The 22,346-nt window shown below is 40.0% G+C and overlaps 1 protein-coding gene across 4 annotated transcripts in view; it reads right to left on the bottom strand.

Moving 5' to 3' along the window:
- Window positions 1-791: 791 nt before the first annotated feature.
- vps39 (VPS39 subunit of HOPS complex) overlaps window positions 792-22,346 on the bottom strand; it is a 34,937-nt gene continuing 13,382 nt past the window's right edge. For 2 of the 4 annotated variants that reach the window (XM_034675136.1, XM_034675137.1), the window contains exons 14-24: window positions 22,015-22,156; window positions 19,798-19,884; window positions 17,034-17,107; window positions 16,676-16,892; window positions 15,098-15,226; window positions 14,459-14,561; window positions 14,306-14,351; window positions 13,294-13,443; window positions 10,199-10,333; window positions 8,741-8,832; window positions 2,931-6,950 (exon numbers count right to left, since the gene is read on the bottom strand). In XM_034675136.1, coding sequence (XP_034531027.1) covers window positions 6,869-6,950; window positions 8,741-8,832; window positions 10,199-10,333; window positions 13,294-13,443; window positions 14,306-14,351; window positions 14,459-14,561; window positions 15,098-15,226; window positions 16,676-16,892; window positions 17,034-17,107; window positions 19,798-19,884; window positions 22,015-22,156 — 1,257 coding nt within the window. In that variant the 3' untranslated portion in view covers window positions 2,931-6,868. Of the gene's footprint in view, window positions 1,493-2,930; window positions 6,951-8,740; window positions 8,833-10,198; window positions 10,334-13,293; window positions 13,444-14,305; window positions 14,352-14,458; window positions 14,562-15,097; window positions 15,227-16,675; window positions 16,893-17,033; window positions 17,108-19,797; window positions 19,885-22,014; window positions 22,157-22,346 lie in introns of those variants that run through there. The other 2 variants (XM_034675138.1, XM_034675139.1) reach the window with 2 other exon arrangements.

Genomic DNA, 22,346 nt, shown 5'->3' with positions numbered 1-22,346 from the left:
GGGGCGTGGCCAGAGAGAAAACAGAGTGTTCTGAGGAGGACTGAAGAAGAGGGTTTTTCAGGCAGACCAAAATCTGATTTCAAAGTGTTTTTTTGAGCATAAACTTTAAAGACATGTTTTGGGGACCTCTTAGACCAATATATGTTGATGAAAAAAGCGTGATATGTCACCTTTAACACAACTTCCCCTGTTTCTTTAAGCAGCTCAAAACAAAACATGGACTACAACAAGTAGCCTACAGTGGTCTGTTATATTCTCCACCACTCAAACATTATTCCCTGGAGCATAAACACTTCAAACAAATCATCACACAGTGTGATTGAGTCTCACCTCATGTTGTAAAGTAAGGCCATGCTGGATAGTTACAGAGACGTCAGGAGCATCAGCTGTAACCTCAGCTATCCAGTGGTTTTTGCTTCATCCTCTGGTGTAAACTCAGTTCACATCCACAGTAAACACAAATAACTCTGGTCTTGTGGAGGGAAACATCTCACAGGACTTTGGAGATGAACCTGCCATTCAAAGATCTGTTTGCAGCGTTGAGCAGGTTAGCATCAGATATGTATATCATTCATATACATAATATGTTTTATTAAAGGGGCATTGTGTGTAATTTGCAAGACAGCCCACTCATTTAGTGACTGGTCTAGTCAGTCTGAGAAATTAATTGACACCCTGCATCCAATCAGAGTTGAGTATTTACCTGAATCATAAACTTCATGGCCGTCCATCCAAATATTATTAAGGAGAGAAACACATTGGCGTCTTTAAAGCCATTGTTGCTTTAAAAGAAGAGATAAACAAAACCAGATGGAAGTTTGAGCGTCCTTAAATCCCTCCACCATCATCATTAGCTCAGTATTTACACAATAAGCTCTGCATAGAAACCAGAGAGGTATTTTTATTTTCCTGCCAGCTCTGCAGAACATAAAGCCGAGGCCGGCTGAGTTAAAGTAGGCAAACTCTTTCTGGCTCGCAGCGTCCAACTGGTACATCTTTTCCATTTGCACACTGGTGGACCAGTCCAAGACATTACAGCATCCAAGTAATAAAACACACACACACTCACTCATTCACACACATTTAGAGTACAATAAACTGGAGCATGATGAATTATTCACTCTCTCTCCCAGCCTCGTGGACACTCTCTGCAGAGACACAGGGGACTGTTGTAGGATCATGATGGAGCTCTCCGTATGCTCCAGTGTTGCTTCAAACATATCCCAACACACTCTGCCAGCTCTGGGACCGGTTTTCAGGCTCGACTCCTCTTCCCCTGCCCAGACACGGTCGTCATCAGGATCCTAGAAACCGGCTGGCAGACTTCACCGTGAGGTTGTGGGATAGACGCGTTGCTCAGCAGTCAGGTTGTTGTGATTGTGTTGCTCCAGCTGGCTCGGCTCAGAGCAGGAAGTCCATTAGCAGGATGAGTTACAGTGAGGGTATTCTCCTGTTCCTCAGCACGGAGGACAACGGGCACATCTGAGGAAGACTGCCAGAGGAGAGACTCAGACTGTCAGTGGCAGACTTAATGTTAGGAAGAGGAGATGGTTAGATTACAGGAAATATAAAAGAAGAAACGCTTGTGTGATATCTTTAATAAACTCACAGCTCAGTCTGCTAACATGCACATGTTTTAAACGCAGGATGTGGAGTGAGATATATTTCTGACAGTGTGAAGACTTTTTAAAACAGTGTTAGGTGCACAGATTAAATATGAATATGATTTCTGAATGTTTGATCTTGTATTTTAGCTTAATGTCTAATTTCTTTATTGATCTTTTTGAATATATGTATGTTATATCTATTTTAACCCCGACACATCCCCTCTTGTGACAGAAAAAAAGAAGTGTCTAAAAAATGTCCGTAGTGCACATGTGGAAGAGTCTTTATACTAAAAACACTATTGGATGAAAACTAGATGATATACATATTTATATGTGATAAAATGTAAGATTAAGAATCACCTGTTTAATTGATTCAACATTCATTAAAGCTGCTGTGAGGAACTTTTAGTTTGTGTTGATTTTGGCGCCCCCTATGGACAAGATGAAAAACTTACCTCTTTGCTAATTTTGTCCTTTACATGCTTTCTCAAAATAAATGTCACCCTGCAACGATCAGATTGATCTCATTGTGAATATTTGCTGTTGAAAATGCAAAGAAGTAGATTACTACATGTGGTGTTATTTAAAATTTTATTTCTCAATGTTTTCGGTATTATAATTATTACTACTACTACTTATTTATTTATTCTAAATATATTTTATATATATATTATATTGTTATTCTGATTGCTTTTTTACCTTTTGCCTTTATTTCTTTTTAAATATTAACCTTTTTATCTTATTGTAGTTTCACTATTTTTTATCTTTTATTTTAAATTATCATTTATTATTATTGGTGTCTTTTTCATTCATTCACTTATTGTGTTTCTTATACAAAAAACATCTCTTGCTTTAATTGATTCAATTTATCTTTTGTATGTAATGTGTAAAAATTCAATTAAAAAGCAAATGCAAAGAAAAGCTGTTTCTCCAGTGTACTGTCAATCAAAGGACTCCTCACAGGAGCTTTAATAACTGAAGAAGTGTTTACTATTTATCATAAATAAAAAAAAATGTAATATTATAAATTAAAAAGATGTATAAATGTGAATTAGTTCACTTAAAAAAAGGAGAAGACTTAAATAAAATCTGTTCAAATAAATATTCCTTTTCAATTTGTAAAAATTCTCACTCCCTCTTAATTTTGACTTTATTTTTTTGGATCTGTTGTCGATCTGGGCTTCCATACAAATCATTGAAGACATTTCAGACTCCACACTCTTCCATAAAACCACATTAAATAAGATGTGCATTAAATCTCAGCAGCCTCAGTGTGAAGCTCTGCAGACAGACAGGAGGTGTGGATATTATCACAGACAGGAACATGAGTGGAAATGCTTCTTTATTACTGATTAAAGCCGAACAGACGAGTCGCCCCTCAGAATCACCTCTTCATTTACACTCTCAGACTTTATACAGTATACACACACTCACACACACACACACACACACGCACACGTAAGTACAAACACTCCCACTGAAGTTAAGTCAGAAACAGTCTTAGCAGAGAATGAGTGCAAACCTTTGAGAGCAGGAGGAGGAGGAAGAGGAGGAAGAGGAGGAAGAGGAGATGATGCTACAACTTGTGGGAAAATATTTTGCAACAAGTCTCCAGTTTTTTCAGACGCCGTTAAAAGAAAAGTCAGAGCAGCAACATTCATTCCTCTTCTGTAACACTGAGGGTAGGGGGAGGGGCATATTCAGACAATATTGCCTTTAAACACGGTTTGATCACACCTTCCAGTTCTTCAAAGTTTCACCTCACATGAGAGATCGGACAATAAATAAAGAGGACTTCCTGTTGGGGTAAAGTGCTGCATGTTTGTGATCTGCGGTGAGGGAGCGGGGAGCGTGTGTGACTTTAAGAAGAACAATGAACAAAACTTTCCTCCAACACACAACAGATGAACTCATGAGCAACAGAGTCAAACTTCTGCTGCGGTAACTCTCATTTCATCGCCCTGGAATCTGAATTAAATTTATATGAAACACAAAATGATAGTTTGACGACTCTGACATTTTTAACTTTAGATACTGAACAAACAACATATTTCATGTTTTAGCTGATATAATTTGTGTTTTTGTAAATAAGTGCTCAGTTTGAGCTTGCTGCTTGTATATTTTGCTCCATCTTTCTTCAAATGTTTCTTTATCTTTTGTTTGTTGTTGTTTTTCTTCATTCTAACTCAACGTTTTTAGTTTTGTAAAGCACTTTGTGACCTTGTGAACTTTTTTAATCTAACTTCTCATCTATTTGTCTTCTCATCTCAAAAACATCTTTACAAAGTCGACAGTTTTTGTGTTCAATACTTTTTTTGTAACCAATCAAACGTCCAAAACCCAAATATATTAATTCACTATTTTATCTAGAAGCTAGAAGCAGTTAAAAATGAGTGTTTCATCATGAGAACAGGCTGTACTAAATCGTTAAATGTCCAAAAAGTGCTCATTTTGAACTTCCTGCTTTCACATTTGTTTACATTTTGCTCGATCTTGCTTTGGATATATATTAAATGTTTGTTTACGTTTTGTTTGTTGTTGTTTTTCTTCATTCTAACTCACTATTTTTAGTTTTGTAAAGCACTTTGTGACCTTGTGAACTTTTTTAATCTAACTTCTCATCTATTTGTCTTCTCATCTCAAAAACATCTTTACAAAGTCGACAGTTTTTGTGTTCAATACTTTTTTTTGTAACCAATCAACCGTCCAAAACCCAAATATATTAATTTAATTTTAAATTTAGAAGCTAGAAGCAGCTAAAAAATGAGTGTTTCATCATTAGAACAGGCTGTATTAAATCCTTAAATGTCCAATAAGTGCGCATTTTGAACTTCCTGCTTTCACATTTGTTTACATTTTGCTTTATCTTACTTTGGATATATATTAAATGTTTGTTTGTTGTTGTTTTCTTCATTCTAACTCACTATTTTTAGTTTTGTGTTCAATGCATTTTTTTGTAACCAATCAAACGTCCAAAACCCAAATATATTCAATTTACTTATTTATTTTGAAGCTAGAAGCAGCTAAAAATGAGTGTTTCATCTTGAGAATATTTTGGATTAAATCGTTAAATGTCCAATAAGTGCTCATTTTGAACTTCCTGCTTTCACATTTGTTTACATTTTGCTCTATCTTGCTTTGGATATATATTAAATGTTTGTTTGTTGTTGTTTTCTTCATTCAAACTCACTATTTTTAGTTTTGTAAAGCACTTTGTGACCTTGTGAACTTTTTGAATCTAACTTCTCATCTATTTGTCTTCTCATCTCAAAAACATCTTTACAAAGTCGACAGTTTTTGTGTTCAATACTTTTTTTGTAACCAATCAAACGTCCAAAACCCAAATATATTAATTTAATTTTAAATTTAGAAGCTACAAGCAGTTAAAAATGAGTGTTTCATCATGAGAACAGGCTGTACTAAATCGTTAAATGTCCAATAAGTGCGCATTTTGAACTTCCTGCTTGCACATTTGTTTACATTTTGCTCTATCTTGCTTTGGATATATATTAAATGTTTGTTTACATTTTGTTTGTTGTTGTTTTCTTCATTCTAACTCCCCATTTTTAGTTTTGTAAAGCACTTTGTGACCTTGTGAACTTTTTGAATCTACCTTCTCATCTATTTGTCTTCTCATCTCAAAAACATCTTTACAAAGTCGACAGTTTTTGTGTTCAATACTTATTTTTGTAACCAATCAAACGTCCAAAACCCAAATATATATATTTACTATTTTATTTAGAAGCTAGAAGCAGTTAAAAATGAGCGTTTCATCATGAGAATATTTTGTAATAAACCGTTGAATGTCCAATAAGTGCTCATTTTGAACTTCCTGCTTGCACATTTGTTTACATTTTGCTCTATCTTGCTTTGGATATATATTAAATGTTTGTTTGTTGTTGTTTTCTTCATTCTAACTCCCCATTTTTAGTTTTGTAAAGCACTTTGTGACCTTGTGAACTTTTTTAATCTAACTTCTCATCTATTTGTCTTATCTCTCAAAAACATCTTTACAAAGTCGACAGTTTTTGTGTTCAATACTTTTTTTGTAACCAATCAAACGTCCAAAACCCAAATATATTAATTCACTATTTCATTTAGAAGCTAGAAGCAGCTAAAAATGAGCGTTTCATCTTGAGAATATTTTGTAATAAACTGTTAAATGTTCAAAAAGCTGCAGGTTAATATTCGGTTAATCAGTGAGATATAATAATCACCACTCACTGCTGTTACTTTTAGTCTTTAACACAAACTCAGGTCTGTAGGAGGAGTAAAGCGCTGCATGTTGGTGAAGTTAAATGTCCCCTGTGGTAATTAAAGCAATCCTGAGGTTACAGGAAGTGCTGAGGTTGCTGTGATTATTAAGGTACCAGTTAAATACGCTGCCTTTGGCTGCTGTTTAAATGTCACATAGTGTGGCTTTAATTAAATCCTGCTTCTCTATAAACTTTCACTGACAGAGGAACACAAGAGAGAAAAACAAAGACACTTAAAGATGCAGGATGGATGCCGTGTGGTCGAATCCTTCACACACTCAAAGACACTAAGTGATGAAAAAGAAGTAAGTGTGTGTGTGTGTGTGTGTGCGTCGGGAGCAGAAGGCGTCTCACATGTTAAATAAAACACACACACATTAAGACAAACGCTGTTGAGCTACGTGAGTACCAGCACATGCTAACAGAGAATCATGACGGACTTCTGACCTCACTGTGAGTACAATCTTCAGAGTCACTAAAGGCATCTAACAGCACTCCTGCAGAGCGGGTATATATGGCATGTTAAGCAGTGTTTGAGGCTGACAGTGTTAAACAGGAGGAGGAGTGGAAGAGTGCAAAAAATCAAAAAGAAAACCTTCGACTCCTCTTTCTTTACGTGTCTGTGAAAGCTCCCGTTCTCCTTCGAGGCGACGTGCAGGGCAGAGACTCCCTTCTAGCGTTACAGTGACACATGCTTTTCAAAATGTCAGACTCTGCCTCCCTCTCTCTCTCTCTTTGTTTCTCCTGTCGAGGCCAGGACCCCCGGACGTTCCTCCTGCCGCTTCATGCACAGAGAGGAGGAAGAGTCGCAGCTTTGGAAAACAGAAGTAAGTCCTCATCAGCAGCACAACAAGTGTACTCGAGTTCTGTGAGACGAGCATCCGATTCTACAGTCCGCTGTTCAGCTCTCCAAACTGTCCGAGGCTTCTCTAGTCCGAGCGTTGAAATCCACAGAGAGAGGGGCGGGGTTCTTTGTTAGTAAACAGTCTTCGTCAGGTGGAGCGGTTACTGCTCGGTGGGACACACGGTGCGATCTTTGCAGCAGAAGTAATGAACCACCACGCCGTTTGGATATCTGGCAAACGCACTGAGAGAGAGGAAGATAAGCAGAGAATGACAACATGCAGGCCTGCTGGTCGTACCTAAAGTCTCTAAAAGTAGTATGGGAGGTTGAGCCTTCGGTTATCAGGAACCTCTCCTTTGGAATCATGTACCAAAGGAGGCAGACACCCTCTCTGCTTTTAAGAGTAGGCTTCAAACTTTCCTTTTTGATAAAGCTTATAGTTAGAGCTGGATCAGGCTTGGACCAGCTCTTAGTTATGCTGCTATAGGCTTAGACTGACACACTGGGATCCTGTCTATCCCTCTCTCTCCTCTCTCTTCCTGTCCCATTAAAGTTACTAACCATAGACAAAAAATAGAATCCTCCTTCTGAGCTACAAAGCTCTTGTGGTGAGACACCTTCTTATCTTAAAGAGCTCATAGTGCCCTATTACCCCTCTAGATCACTACGCTCCAAACATGCAGGGCTGCTCATCGTCTTTAACGCTCTAAAAGTAGTATGGGAGGTCTAGCTTTCTTTCATCAGGCCCCTCTCCTTTGGAATAATCTACCAGTCAGGGTCCGGGAGGCAGACACCCTCTCTGCTTTTAAGAGTAGGCTTCAAACTTTCCTTTTTGATAAAGCTTATAGTTAGAGCTGGATCAGGCTTGGACCAGGTCTTAGTTATGCTGCTATAAGCTTAGACTGACACACTGGGATCCTGTCTTTCCCTCTCTCTCCTCTCTCTGCCTGTCTCTCACTTTAACTCTTCCTGTCCCATTAAAGTTACTAACCATAGACCTTTCTGGAGTCCCTGAGCTCCCTTGTCTCGTAGGTTCCTCTGGATCTCTGCCAGAGATTCCTTTTTTGAGTCTGTCATTCATCCTTTCTTTCTTTCTTTTCTTTCTTGCTTTCTTTACTTCTTTCTCTTTTTTATTCCCTCTTACTTTTTTCTTTCCTTCATTCCTTCCTTCTTTCTTTCTCTCTTTTATTCCCTTTTCCTTTCATTCCTTTCTTTCTCTCTTTTCTTCATTCTTTATGTCTTTCATTGAATCTTTCTTGCTTTCTTTACTTCTTTCTCTTTTTTCTTTTTTATTCCTTCTTACATTTTTCTTTCTTTCATTCATTTTTTCCTTCCTTCTTTCTCTCTTTTATTCCTTTTTTCCTTTCATTCCTTCCTTCTTTCTTTCTTTCATTACATTTTCCTTTCTTTCTCTCTTTTATTCATTTTTCCTTTCTCTCTCTGTTTGTTCTTTCCATGTGTCTTCATCCTTTATGTCTCCTTTCCTTATCCCATCCTTTCCTTCTGTCATTCCTTCACCATGTATTGTCCTCTTTTTCTTTCTTCTGGTCTCCCTCTCTTCTCTCTTTTCTTAGACCTTCCTGGAGTCCCTGAGCTCCCTTGTCTCGTAGGTTCCTCTGGATCTCTGCTGCTGTGGACGTGCCAGACTCCAGCTGCTACAACTACTACTATCCGTCTCTCCACTATCATCTCTCTCTCTCTCTCTTCATCTCCCTCTATCCCTCTCTCCAACACGGTCTCAGATTCAGATATGTGTCTAACATGAGTCTGGTCCTGCTGGAGGTTTCTGCCTGTTAAAGGAAGTTTGTCCTTGCCACTGTAACTTGCTAAATGCTGCAAAGTGCTCTGCTCATGGTGGATTAAGATGAGATCAGACTGAGTCCTGTCTGGAAGATGGGACTGGATCTGATCCTGTCTTGATGTTGGGTCTTTGTTAATAATAGAACATAGAGTACGGTCTAGACCCACATATGCAACATGCTACCAAAGCTAAAACAAGATTATAAATGCATTGCATTTTAAGTTTTCCTTACCTGTTTCCTATTTTCTTCTTGCAGACTCTGCAGGTCTTCTCCTCCGTGATCACACACTTCACCTGCTGGTGGAAGATTCGCTCCTCCTGCACCTGAAACAAGAACACACAGAGTGAGACAGAACAACCAATGACTCTCTGTCAACTTAACACAAACAAACACTCAGAGACTCATGAGGCCAGACGGAGAGCTTAAAATCTCTATTTTACCTCCTACCTGAGGGATTAAACACCAACAGTCAAGTCTCATAATGACTCTAAAAAAAGGACGGGCAGATACAGGAGAAGAAAAACAAACATGATGTTGATTTTAGTGACTGTCCTCTAATATTTGCTTTGGTCTAAGAGGATAACGTGCAAACTTAAACTCTCTGAAGTCCTCCACAAAGTCCAACTGAGATTTCTCCCCATGAGTTCATCTTTTAAAATGTTTGTTCATGTTAAAAAGAGGAAAAAAACAGAATATTCTCATTAAGAAAAATCAAGCAGTGATCAGTTTGAGTGTTGTCCCTCTCAAACTGAAGTCCCCCTCAGCTCTGAACAGATAATCAGCCGTCTAGTCTGCAAGCCGACGTCAGGAGAGCGTTCACTCATCAGAGAAGGTTTGTTTGTCTCTGAACTAATCAAGTTACTGAACCAGACATGTTCGTAAGAGGAAGGAGAGTCCAGTATGAACGTTAATGAAGTTGTTGTTGTGATGCCGTCTGCCCGTCTGCCTGTGATAGACCCGTTAATGAATTATGCAGACGTTTGATTGCGTTGTGTGGAAACAAGTTAAACAGCTGACATGTCGGCGGCATTAAATCAAGTGAAACAATCAGAGAAGGAAAAATCAATCTCCAGTTAAGGAGCTCGACGTTAAAGACATGAAATCAGAGTACAGCTCTGTTTTAGTGGCCCTCGGTGCAGCGTCCTCTCTGATGTTTGACTGCAGAATTATCCAAATGATGCTCTTAAATCATCCCTGAAGTCATCCTTATCATCCTGCCTTCATCTCTGACCTGATTTCAAAACTTAAACAAGTCACAAACTTAATAACTTGAAGCAAGAAACTCAACCAGAGAGGTGCTGAGTTTATTTCCATTCTTCCTGCGCTGATTGTTTATTCATGAATCGACTTTTGCTTCAATCAATTCATCCTCCAGCGCCTGTGTAACAAATGTCCACAGCTGATCCTCAAAATGACATTTAATCCCTCTTAGATGAAGAGAAGCTGCTCTGTAAAACAAACTATTCCTCTGCAGGGATCAGTGAAGTGTTGTTCAATGTTTATACGACAGAGAGAGAGAGCTCCAGATTCTGTTTCAGGACACGTTGACTTCTTGGTGTCGCCCCTGCAGAGGTTGAAGTCCTCAAAGCTTGCAGCCAAAGGTTCAAATTCAACCTGTGGAACTTTCCCAGCTTCCTTCTCAACCCAGCGTCATACTCTCTCAATGAAGGTTTAAGATCCAGGACTCACCCGGAGGAACTCGGCCTGCAGCAGACTCTTCAGCACCTGGTTGCAGCGTTTCCTCTGTGCCTTCTCCTCCAGCACGCTCTCCAGGAAGACTCGGATCTCTCTGATCTGAGTGTTCGCTGGGAGCAGATTAATGGCCTGGAAAACACAAGAACAGCGGCGTGTTGAAGACGGCTGACCGGACTGTATTAAACAGTTACAACTCTGTTATTATGAGGGGGATAAATGGAGGAAATGTCGCTTTAAAGAAGTGATAAAATATAGAATAGAAAGATGTTCACATTCATCATTATCCCTCCAATAAATCAATCATTTCAAGGTCATAATATCAAATCCAGTTCACACCTTTGGGGACAATCATTTCGCCACATATTTCCCATCGTCTCCTTTTTGTGCTTTTCACTGAGAGCTCAGAGACAACAACACCAACACAACACTGAAGGCCCAGCAGTCCTGTTTCCCTCTAACTCCTCTTAATTAAACTGAATGATACAAACAGCCTGAGTACACACTGACAGCACAGAGGAAGAAATTCAGCAAAGAGAGGGACACAGAGAATCTTTGGTCATGAGAATAATCTTTAGTTGAAGCTCTAGACGATGTGATTTGTGTTTGAAGTTTTCCTCATGTATCGAGCATTTTTAAAAGTAATTGGGGCGCTGGTGGCCTCGTGGTCTAAGCGCCCCACATACAGAGGCTTTAGTCCTCGTCGCAGAGGTTGCCAGTTCGACTCCAGGCTGTGACCATTTGCTGCATGTCTTCCCCCACGCTCTCTACTCCCGAAATTTCCTGTCTCTCTTCAGCTGTATAAAATCAATAAAGACAAAAAAGCCCCAAAACATAACCTTAAAAACAAAATAATACTAAAAATATAAAAAATAAAAAAGTAATTGAAGAAAAAAAAGATAATAATAATAATAATAATAATAATAATAATAATAATAACCATAGATATACCAGATACACCTGCAGGGAGGAAACACAGATGTTAATACTTCAGGTTTTTATCTGAAGCAGCAGCTTTATTAAACCTCTTCAGCGGGAGATCTGTCCCTTCAAGAATTCAACAACAGGTTATTGAGATAAGTTGAAATGAAATGAATTTGTAAAAGATCCAGGGACAAAACATGCAAAGATTAGGTATTGAAATGAAGGTAGCATGCAGGAATCATGCTTTATCTAATGAACAACCATAACAGACAAAGATATATCACTTTATAAAGCTTGTAGTTTTAATAACTGGACTTTAGGGATACTAGAAGTTATTTTCTTTGCCTTGGAGCGAGGTGAGGCAGCTGTTTCAAGTCACCACTCTGTGCTTTCTGACCGCTGACTTTAGCTGCATATTAAACGTGCAGAACAGAAGCGTAACAAAATGATGAAGACGTTTCCAGAGAGTCAAACTTGTCCTCTAAAAATGACCCTTTAATAACTGGAGAGATGCTAAAGGTAGATCTAAAACATGGAGTTCAAACAGGACTCTTTAGTCTCTGTGCTGATGCAGGTACAGTTAAGACTCAATCATTTCCTCCTTCAATCAAACTTTAAAGTCTAATATTTACTTTTACAGGTGGTAGAGTGAGTTCAACTCTTCATGCAACAATAATAATAATAAATAAATAAATAAATAAATAAATAAAAGTAATTAAAGACCTGTCTCTTTAGTCTGGCTTATATAAAAGGGTTTTTATAACTTCAAAGAATTTATTATTTTAATATTCTGTTGTCTTATTTATTTTTAAATCTTCAATTTTATTATTTAATAATAAATTTGTATTGTTTTTATTTATCTTAACCTTTTTTTATTGTTTGAACTATTCATGTCTTATATTTTATTTCCTCATTTCTTAAATATTTATCTTTGGTTTTTATTTATATCAATTAATTGCAATTGTTTTGCATTATTTTCGACTTCTAAATCTATTTCTGTTTTTATTAAAATTTGTATTTTCTTTATTGCTGTAAAGCATTTTATTTGTGTGAAAGATGCTCTATAAATAAAGCTTTATTGATAGATTAATTAATTAAATTAATAATAATAATAATAATTGATAGGACTTATAAAGCGCTTTTCCAAGTACTCAAAGTTGCTTTATATGAAATTTAAAAATTGAAATTAAAAATGAATAAAATATAAAGAGTAGAGGTCAATAGAGGTCATGTGTTCTCAGCGTCTTTGAACAGGAAGATTTTGAGTTGATTTTTAAACGAGTGAAGAGACTCAGAGATGTTTGGAGGGAGAGAGTTCCAGAGAGTCGGGGCAGCGATGGCAAAGTCTCTTTCCTCCAAGGTGATTGATTCTCAGCTTGTCGCCTCAATGCTCTCAGTGTGAGGAAGAGTCAGTCAGCGCGACGAGGGAAGCGGAAAGCACGATGCTGTTAAAGTCAATGAGGGAAGCAGAATGGACCACAGAGAGAAGATAAAGCTGCTCCTCTCCCCTCATGAGACTCTTAATTTGACCGGTCTGTCTCTGATCTACAGAGCCTTTCAAAACCCATCACCTCCTCCACTCTGAATCACGGGTCAGACCGTCTCTAAGAGGGCGTTTAAACACCAGGTGAATGTATTCAGATGTGAGCAGTGACGTGATGGAGTCAGAGTAAAGCCTGCGCCTCTGTTCCTGAGTGATAAGATACAGAGAGGAAGAACAAACATCTGCTGAGTGTTCTCTCCGCGTGGAGCGTGTGAGCTCTCTCTCTGCAGCTGGCTTGTATCGGGAGCTGTTACATGTTTTATTAGCTGTATAAAAGCTTCCTTCAGTGGACGTCCTCTTCACTACCCAGCAGTCAGTGATTGTAACATGAAGGTTTGACGAGCAAGCTGGGTCACAAGCTGGGTTTTGAACAGAGCAGCTTTTATTCTGCATGCTTTGTTTCTGGGTTCAGGCAGAAAAAAACAGGTTCATGTAAGAAGTCAGATCAAAGATGTTCACAATGAAACAGACGGATCTCCAGGGAGGCTGCGCTCAGGTGGATATCTGTTGTTTTTTCTATCAGTGCACACTGTCATCTCCTGAAAACAAACGCCTGGTTCTGTCCTCGCTTTAATTCCACACCAAACAGACCATCCCCTCTCAGATTCTTGCGCTCTTGGTTTACCTTGGTGGTGTTGAGCTTGCTGTGGTGCAGCTCCAGGACGTGCAGCGCCGCCTGGAGGTTGGCCTGAGGCTCGGACAGCTCCATCTTTATGGGCCCCAGGCAGTGGACGTCGGGCGGTGACAGGTACATCCGCAGCAGAGACAGATACACCTGCAGGGAGGAAACACAGATGTTAATACTTCAGGTTTTTATCTGAAGCAGCAGCTTTATTAAACCTCTTCAGCGGGAGATCTGTCCCTTCAAGAATTCAACAACAGGTTATTGAGATAAGTTGAAATTAAATGAATTTGTAAGAAGATCCAGGGACAAAACATGCAAAGATTAGGTCTTGAAATGAAGCTAGCATGCAGGAATCATGCTTTATCTAATGAACAACCATAACAGACATAGATATATCACTTTATAAAGCTTGTCCCTTTAATTTCTGGACATTAGTGATGGTAGAGGTTGGGTTTTTTGTCTTGGAGAGAGGTGAGGCAGCTTTTTCAAGTTGAACATGCAGAACAGAAGTGCAACAAAATGATGAAGACGTTTCCAAAGTGTCAAACTTCTCTTTATAAAATGACCCTTTAATAACTGGAGAGATGCTAAAGGTAGATCTAAAACGTGGAGCTCAAACAGGACTCTTTAGTCTCTGTGCTGATGCAGGTACAGTTAAGACTCAATCATTTCCTCCTTCAATCAAACTTTAAAGTCTAATATGTTTTATTTTTACAGATGGTAGAGTCAGTTTAACTCTTCATGCAAATATCAGCTCTCAAGTCTGAGCTGTAGGTGTTTATATTGTGGAACACAGAGCGTGTTTGGCATCGGGTGTTTACAGCGGGCCATAAATAATCTATGATATTTGTGTCGCACTTTCTGCAAACACAAAAGCACTTAACAGAAGGCAGCGGAGCGTGCACGATGAAGAGAAGGGGTCATAAAGAAACAAACAAACACGAAAAGATCCACGAGGACGAGGCGAAGACACCGTAAAGACCTGACTGATGATAAAATAAGAGACACTCACATCTTTATCCGCCTCCACGGAGCTGCTGTAGTGTCGGTGACAGTATCTGCAGAGTCAAGAACACATCATGAGTTTGTCTCCTCATAAAAGTCGCTTCATGATCTCATCGGATCAAGTTTACCGCCGTTAAGATAAAGAGTAAAGAGCACTCACTCCTCAGCCATGCGAGTGTCCTTCAGGATGTGAACGTAGATGAAGAGCGCCTGCTCGTGTTTCCCCATCCGGCCCAGGAGCAGAGCGCGTTCCTCCAGCAGGCCTTCGAGACGGAACACAAGGTCAGAAAATGTGAGTTCCAAACCTTCAACTTGAACGTATAAATGACTTTACAAGGAGTTTCCAGGATGACTGAGAACATGTGAACATGAGCTCATGGAATTTATCATAATCATCATCCAGTAAAGTGTGTGATTTCTGACACCTCTTCAGCTCTTTGTACTCTGAGATTATGCCGCATCAAAGTGACAAGGCTCTGTCATCTCTACATCTTTGTACCTTTACACTGAACCACACAATCGAGGAATAATGGAGTCTCAGTGTGGGATTTAACTTTGTATTAGAGGTGTTGCCGAAGCAGGAGAGACCCAGCATGTAAACTAACAGTGCTGTTACATCCGGCTATAGTGACCCCTTTCACCTCCACTATGACCTCTGATGTCGGTTCAGCGGTGGAACAAACATGATGACATTAACACTGAGGGTGAGTGGTAACAGTCCTGTCCTGAGCAGGTGATGTAAAAAGGGCTTTAGATGTATCACTGTCACAAACTGTCCGCTGTGTGACTCCTCTCTTACCATCAAAGGGAAAGTCACTGATGAGTCTGGCCGGTTCATAGCTGGTGGAAATGTCCAGAAACGACAGCAGCTTGTTCCTGTACTCGCCCAGATCACCTTCCTCTTTTCCTGCAGCGACGGCTGGAACTCCTGCAACAACACAGAAGTTATAATAACAAGTTTAATGACTTATAAGATCAGCCAGATAATCAATCTATCAATCAACATAGCAGAAATATGCACCAATTGAAATAGCACCTTATATTCAGTGTATTTTTAAGGCAAAAACACTCACTTCACCTTCTTAGAAGAGATTATTTGGTGGTAATTTGACTTTTTTATTCTTATTTTTTTTATTTTGGGGATATTTTCCCCTTTATTGATAGAGCAGCTGAAGAGAGACAGGAAATGTGGGGATTATTAACATTTTCTTTTTCTTTTTTCTTCAATTACTTTTATTCATTCAAGAGAGAAGAGAGACAGGAATTTTGGGGAGTAGAGAGTGGGAGGAAGACATGCAGCACAGGCCGGGAGCCGACCCAGTGACCTCCGTGACGTGGCCTCCATACACAGGGTGCATGCTTAGGCCACCCTCGCCCCAGCATAGAGGTTTTGATAAGAAGTTTAAAGACTTATAAGATGTGTTTAATAATCAATTCATTGATCAATGTAACAGGAATCTGCAAAAATTGAAATAGCACCTTATATTTAGAGTATTTTTAAAGCAACGACGCTCACTTCACCTTCTAAGGAGTGATTATTTTCTGGTACTTTGACTTTAAAAAAATTAATTTAATATAAAAAAGTTTCATATTTTGGTTTAAAATGAGCTGCGGACTCCTTCTCTGCAAAAACTCCTTAAAAAGGAGACAGACTCATTCAAAGAGTGCATACAGGAACATAATAAAACATGCAAACGGTTTCAGAGACATGAGTTTGGATTCCTGATGTTTGTTCTTTCTGTGAGATGACCTCAAACATGAAGGAGGATAAAGAAATGATTTCTACTGTTGCAGCTTTTTGTGAAAAGAGACTTCACTTTCTGCAAAGTCAGGGTGCTGAAATTTAAAGCAAAGTCCTTTTTCATTAATAAGAACCTCCATAAATCTTAATATCCCGGGTTGTGTGCTCTCGTGAAGCAGCAGTAAGAAACAACCCTCTCCTCGGACCAATTTATTCTTTTATTGGAAGCTTTTATGGGTTTATTCTTCAGACTGAGTGCACGTTAATGAGCTTTTCTGCAAAGTGTACATGCTGGCGGAGGATCCTGGAGGATCATTAAAGGGACAAACGGAGGGAGAAGGATGGGTTTCATCATCGGTGCTGACTGAGTGGACGAGAAGGCGGAGGCAAACTGAAGCCACATGAGGTGAAAGTAAACAAATGAAATCTGAGCGTAAATAAGGATTACGTTCTCCTGGTTGCAGGATGATTCTTAATAATGATCCAGGAGGTTTTAGCAGGGTCTCCTTTTACAGATCTGTCTCCTAATGAAGGTAAAAATAAACCCTCATGATACTTTGATCATTCTATAAGTTTAAAGAGAGGTAAAGGTGTAACTTCTTCAGACTTTTAAGACTCTCCAAACTCTTGTTTTACCTTCAGGCAGTGAGTTGAGGTACTGCTTCATGAGGCCCTGAACTCTCTCCAGGTAGAGCTGGATCAGCACGTTGTGAAACTCTGGCCCCTTATCGTCCCAAATGTAAATGATGTGCTCCAAATACGGGATGGCGAGCTCCTTGAAGCCCTCCTTCAGGAAGTTCAGCGCCTTATCTCTGGGCAGAGTCTCCACCTCCGTCAGGTCCTCTGTGAAGATCTTTAAAAAGAGGAGAGAGTTTTCTGCTTAGTGCTGAAAGTCCTCGTGATAACCGGAGGTCGAGGAGAAGCTCTAAATGATAAGAAGCAGTTTAACACATTCAGATGAGCTGACAGAATAAAAATAAACTGAGTCTCTCACCTTCAGGCCATCCTCTGGACAGATCTTCAGCACCCAGGGAGAAAACTCAAAGATTATTCCCAGATTCTCCACTCCTGTGTGAAGAAGGTGAAACACATGTTCAAGAGATTAACAAAGGAGCGCAGTCAAACTCAAACTTCTTAAGTTACACAGCCACACAGGTTGAAGAAAAGGTAAAGAAGTCAGCACGCTAAATGTCCTTTAAGAGCTTTTATCACCCGGCTTTCTTACTGGTCTAACGGCTGTGTAAGATGCTTGATTCTGATTGGTCAAAACCCTTTGACAACGGTTATTAACTTTCACTAACATGAGCGACGCCAGAGATAAACTGAGTTCAGACATATTTTGTCTCTGCTTGTTGACACCATAGACCATTAGTCTCCATTAGAGCTGGGCGATATTGAAAAAGATGTTATCATGATAACATTTTTAATATCAGTCGATACCGATAATTATCAGGATAAATATCAAATCATTATTTCATTTAGATTTAAAGTCAAAGACTTGAAGACAGTTTGTCAGCTTGTGTCTGGATTTAGTTTTCTGATGAACTTCTTGAATCCTTCAAATACATAGACATATAAAGAGTAGACGCCGCATTGGCTGCTGGGGCGCAAGAAATACAGCCGCCATCTTGGTCCGGTCATCCTTCCCATGATCCTACCTGTGAACATAAACTAAAGCAGCAGAGACTTCAAGATGCCAGAGCACTGTGCGGCAAAATACCCATCATACATCACATATCAGAATATTCTATTACTGTTAATCCCACTATGAATATTAAAATACGCTGAACCATGTGTCCTGTATCAAACCTACATGTATGACGTTTGCAGAAAATAAAAACCCTGCATGAAAATCTGTTTAGTATTCAGGGAGTTCTGATTGATTGATTATGATTGATTAATTGCGCCTGCCAAACAGATTACACTGAGTGGAGCGGGTGACCGGACCAAGATGGCATCCCCACGGCTCGTCAGCGCCTATAGGTAGTAGCGGTCGATGCAGCGTCTACTCTTTATTATGGGTGCATCTCAAAGCTCTAAACGTCCATCCTCGCGTCTCTTCCTCGCGTCTTAGTCCCGCCCACCAGAGATGCGAGGAAATGAAACCAGAGGAGAGAGGAGATTTGTATTTAGAGAAATGAGACGTCCTGTCCTCTGGAGCGTCACGTGAAGCGACGTCGGTTTGTGATGACAGCTTTAACAGCTGTTTGTGTCTGCACACATGTTCACTGTAATAACTCTGATAAATATAAACAGTAACAGAGCTCTGTCTCTGTGTTTACATGTTTAACACACACCTGCACATGAAGAGAATCTGCTCTCTGTTTATTCTGTCCTGAAGCATCGCGGATCGATTCACCGGTAAAATGCCTCATTATTAAATGATTTATTACTTTAAGGGAAAATAGAAACCATGCAACTCTTTTCAAACCCTGTGCTCATTAATGATCAGCCTCATATGAAACTTTATTAACCTGACAGGAAATGTAACAAGTGTTTTTACTAACAGACAAACTTTACTGTCAGACTTCCCTTCATGAAGAAAACCAGAACAAATGGGGAAACTAACAGGAGGAATAACTGATCATTGATATATATTCTATCAATGATATTAGACTCTATTACTCTATTTCATTAGACAGTGAATCTGACAAAAACAATCAGATATAACATAATCCATCCTCTGTTATATTGAATTTATGATTTTGCGATCAGTATTTTGTTTTTAAAATTCACATCAAACACTTTTCAATCTCAGCTCATCACACACAGACTGTTTAGAAACCGACATGTGTTTATGATCTGTTTCAGGGCACCCTTAGTGACTGTTTTAAGGTCCATCTTTTCTCTGTTATTAAACTCAGCTGATGTTAAGTTTCGGTTAAGTCCGAGCCGCTGCAGCGTCCAATCAGTGAGTGATATTCGATAAGGGGGCGTGTCTGTCAGAGAAAAGACTTCCGCAAAGTCTGCTCTCGTGTTTCCTCGATTATCCCTCCTCGGATCAGTCTCCTCGCTCCTCGCTCCTCTCTCCTCCAGCAGCGTTTAGAGCTTTGGGACGCAAGTTAAAATGGCGCATCAGTAAGTACTTCCGGTTCGACCGAGGAGCGAGGAGCGAGGAGACTGCAGTTTAGAGCTTTGAGATGCACCCTATGTCTATGTTCAAATACCTCTCACCCTGTGATGTGATTGGCTGTTCAGTGCCGTCTTCTTCTTCTCCTCTAATGTTGGGTGGCAACAAGCGTTAAAGGCACATTAGCGCCCCCTCTCTTTCCAGTGGTTGGGGGGTGTAATTACAAGTTTAAATATATTGAATTTTTATGGAGCAGTTGTTATATCTATATTGAGAAAATTATAACGCGATAATTATGGTTATGGATTTATCGCCCAGCCCTAGTTTCCTTTAGCATCATATTGGTGAAGTATGTGGCTGAACTTGTTAGTTTAAGTTAGCATCATATTGGTGAAGTATGTAGCTAAAATGTTAGTTTCTGTTAGCATGCTTATGTGAAAATGTAGGTTGCTACAAAGAAAATTAAACCATGAGTGGTGGTGATGAAAGTTGTGACATTTCAGTTTTACAGTAAATGCAGCACAAAAACCTCTCACTTAGTCGTTTCCAGGAATACAACATACTAAACATTTCACTCACAATCAATCAGAGTTTTCTTTGTGGCTTTAACCCCAAAATGAAGCCCTCCTCCTAGGAGAGATGACATCTTGACATGTTAAGTTACAACATCTTGTGGACATTTCCTCACCCAGTCTTTGGAGGTACTGCACCGTCCGCTCGTGGCCCTTCAGAGGAGAGTTGGCCTTGGTGGACTGATCCAGCAGGACCTGCAGAGCTGCAAGAGGGCAAACAGGGTGAGAGAGGAGTGAGAGAGAGGGGAGCAGGATCGATGCTGGAAAGTAGCGAGCTGATGCACGCTGCATTACATAATTCTTCAGTCAACTGTAACTGGATGAGAAGCAGGCGCTGTAAACCGGTGAACTGCAACAGCTGGTTCGAATTGTCCGAGAGAAACGAGAGGCAGACGTGAACAGCATGAAGTCACAAATCGCGGCGGGTCGATTAGGACCAGCTGTGCTCGCAGCGAGAGCGGCCCAGAATCTGCCCCCTTAAATCTCGCCAGAAACTGAATGACATTTAGACAGCTGTGATTTAATGAGGATGACGAGGCGAACAACCACACGCAGGAAAACCTCCTCTGAGAGAGACCGTGGGTTCTGACAGCTCTGTGCCCAGAGTACGGCTCTGTTACAGGCTCTGACACTTTAAACATTTCAACCAACGACGACAAGGACTCATGTTTGTGAATTCAGAGGTAACGAGGACGCCACTGACAGGAGCGCAGGAACATCAAGTGATGCATTATTTAAATCCCAAATTCAGCATCCAGGGTGAGGCTGTCACTGGAAACAGATGGTTTGTGTTTTATTGTTGTGTTTCCAGTTGTTAAGCTGAGGCCTGCAACACATAAACCACACTAACAAATTACACTGAGCTCTGATAACACTCATTATCTAATTAAAGGGTTTATCTGATGTTTGCTGCCAGATGAGGGGGACTTCATCTGTAAACAACAAAAAGTAGAAATCAGAACTTCCATCAGAAAGTGTTTATTCAAATGGAAAAAGATGCAGAACATGAAGCTCTCTTTCAGCACGGGATCCCCAAAATAAAGGTGCCAAAGACTTGTGACTCCCACTGTCACACAAAGTGATGCTTCATCGAGCTGGTCTGCAGAAAATGATCCTCCCTGTATGCACATGTGGTTGTGTTTTTCTGTGCTGCTGTGATTTAACCTCAGGAGTCATCTCATCTGGCAACAAGGAAAGTTTGAAAACTAATGAAATGTTTTTATTTGAAAGGTTTTATTTCACAAGTAACTTTTTTTGTTCATATTTTTTACAATAACGTGACCCCACCCCCATTAGTGTCTCACGACCGCTCACGACCCACCAGGGGTTATCCTCAGCCTCCTTCTAAACAGAGCAGGTCTAGACCGTCCTCTATGTTCTATTATTAACAAAGACCCAACATCAAGACCGGATAAGATCCAGTCCCATCTTGCAGACAGGACTCAGTCTGATCTCATCTTAATCCACCATGAGCAGAGCACTTTGCAGCATTTAATAAGTTACAGTGGCAAGGACAAACTTCCTTTAACAGGTAGAAACCTCCAGCAGGACCAGACTCATGTTAGACACACATCTGCTGAGACCGTGTTGGAGAGAGGGAGAGAGGGAGATGAAGAGAGAGAGAGATGACAGTGGGGAGACGGATAGTAGTAGTTGTAGCAGCTGGAGTCCTTCTTTAAACTTCCTTCAACAGGCAGAAACCTCCAGCAGGACCAGACTCATGTTAGACACACATCTGCTGAGACCACTAACACATACTGCAACATTTCAGTGTTGCAGCCTGTGAAGGGGGAGCTTCTTAATGGAAAGAGATCTCCAGAGAGGTTGTCATATGTTGCAGTTCTAAGCTAACACAGGGATGCATATTAACGTCGTTGATAATGCATGGACCGAGCTCTCTAAAACAAACAACACGTCCTCCACATCGAGTGAATCCACTGCATTATTAAGCTGCACACACCGAGTATGAAAACCCTATTTGTTAAGTTATCCTCTGAGTCCTCAGTGTATTTGCTCGTAACGTTGGAGCTGTGGAGCCTGTCTCTCTCTGTGTCAACACACCTCTTCTATTAATCACATGATGTTTGTTATTTCATTTTTAATGCTATCTTGAGCCTTCTGCTGTTCGTTCAGGCAAAAGGAGCAATTACAAAATCAAACTTGAACCTCTGCTTGAACTCAACAGAGTGAGACATCGGCCTGATTCCCAGAATTTTAAGATGAATCATCAGATCACACATAATTACCAGGAATACAGGCTATTTTTCAGAGAAACACAAACACACAGGGACTTTCTAGTACAGGTGGTTTACCAGAAACAAGCTGGCTCTCACCTTTCTGGTGCAGGCCCTTCTTCTCATAGAGGATAATGAGCTCGCTGTACTTGTGTGCCTTCTTCAGGACGTACTCGCTTTCCTCGATGTGGCAGTGGTTGTTTTCCAGGCGGAGGAGGGGGGACACCAGGGCAACGTTGGTCTGGATGCAGGGAGGAGAAGAGCAGATTATTAAAACTTAAACTGGTGCAGATACAAGATCTTTAAACACAGCTCCTATTATACCACAAAGAAAAGCCTCCTACATGTCAAAACTACATGAAACAGTTAACTTAACCTTGGAGGAGGAACTGTATCCTCATATCTGTGATGTCTTCACTTTCTCAGCTCAG

The sequence above is a fragment of the Notolabrus celidotus genome, chromosome 22 (assembly GCF_009762535.1).
Source record: "Notolabrus celidotus isolate fNotCel1 chromosome 22, fNotCel1.pri, whole genome shotgun sequence".
Classification (NCBI taxonomy): Eukaryota; Metazoa; Chordata; class Actinopteri; order Labriformes; family Labridae; genus Notolabrus; species Notolabrus celidotus.
This window is presented reverse-complemented; position numbering and strand designations above follow the sequence as displayed.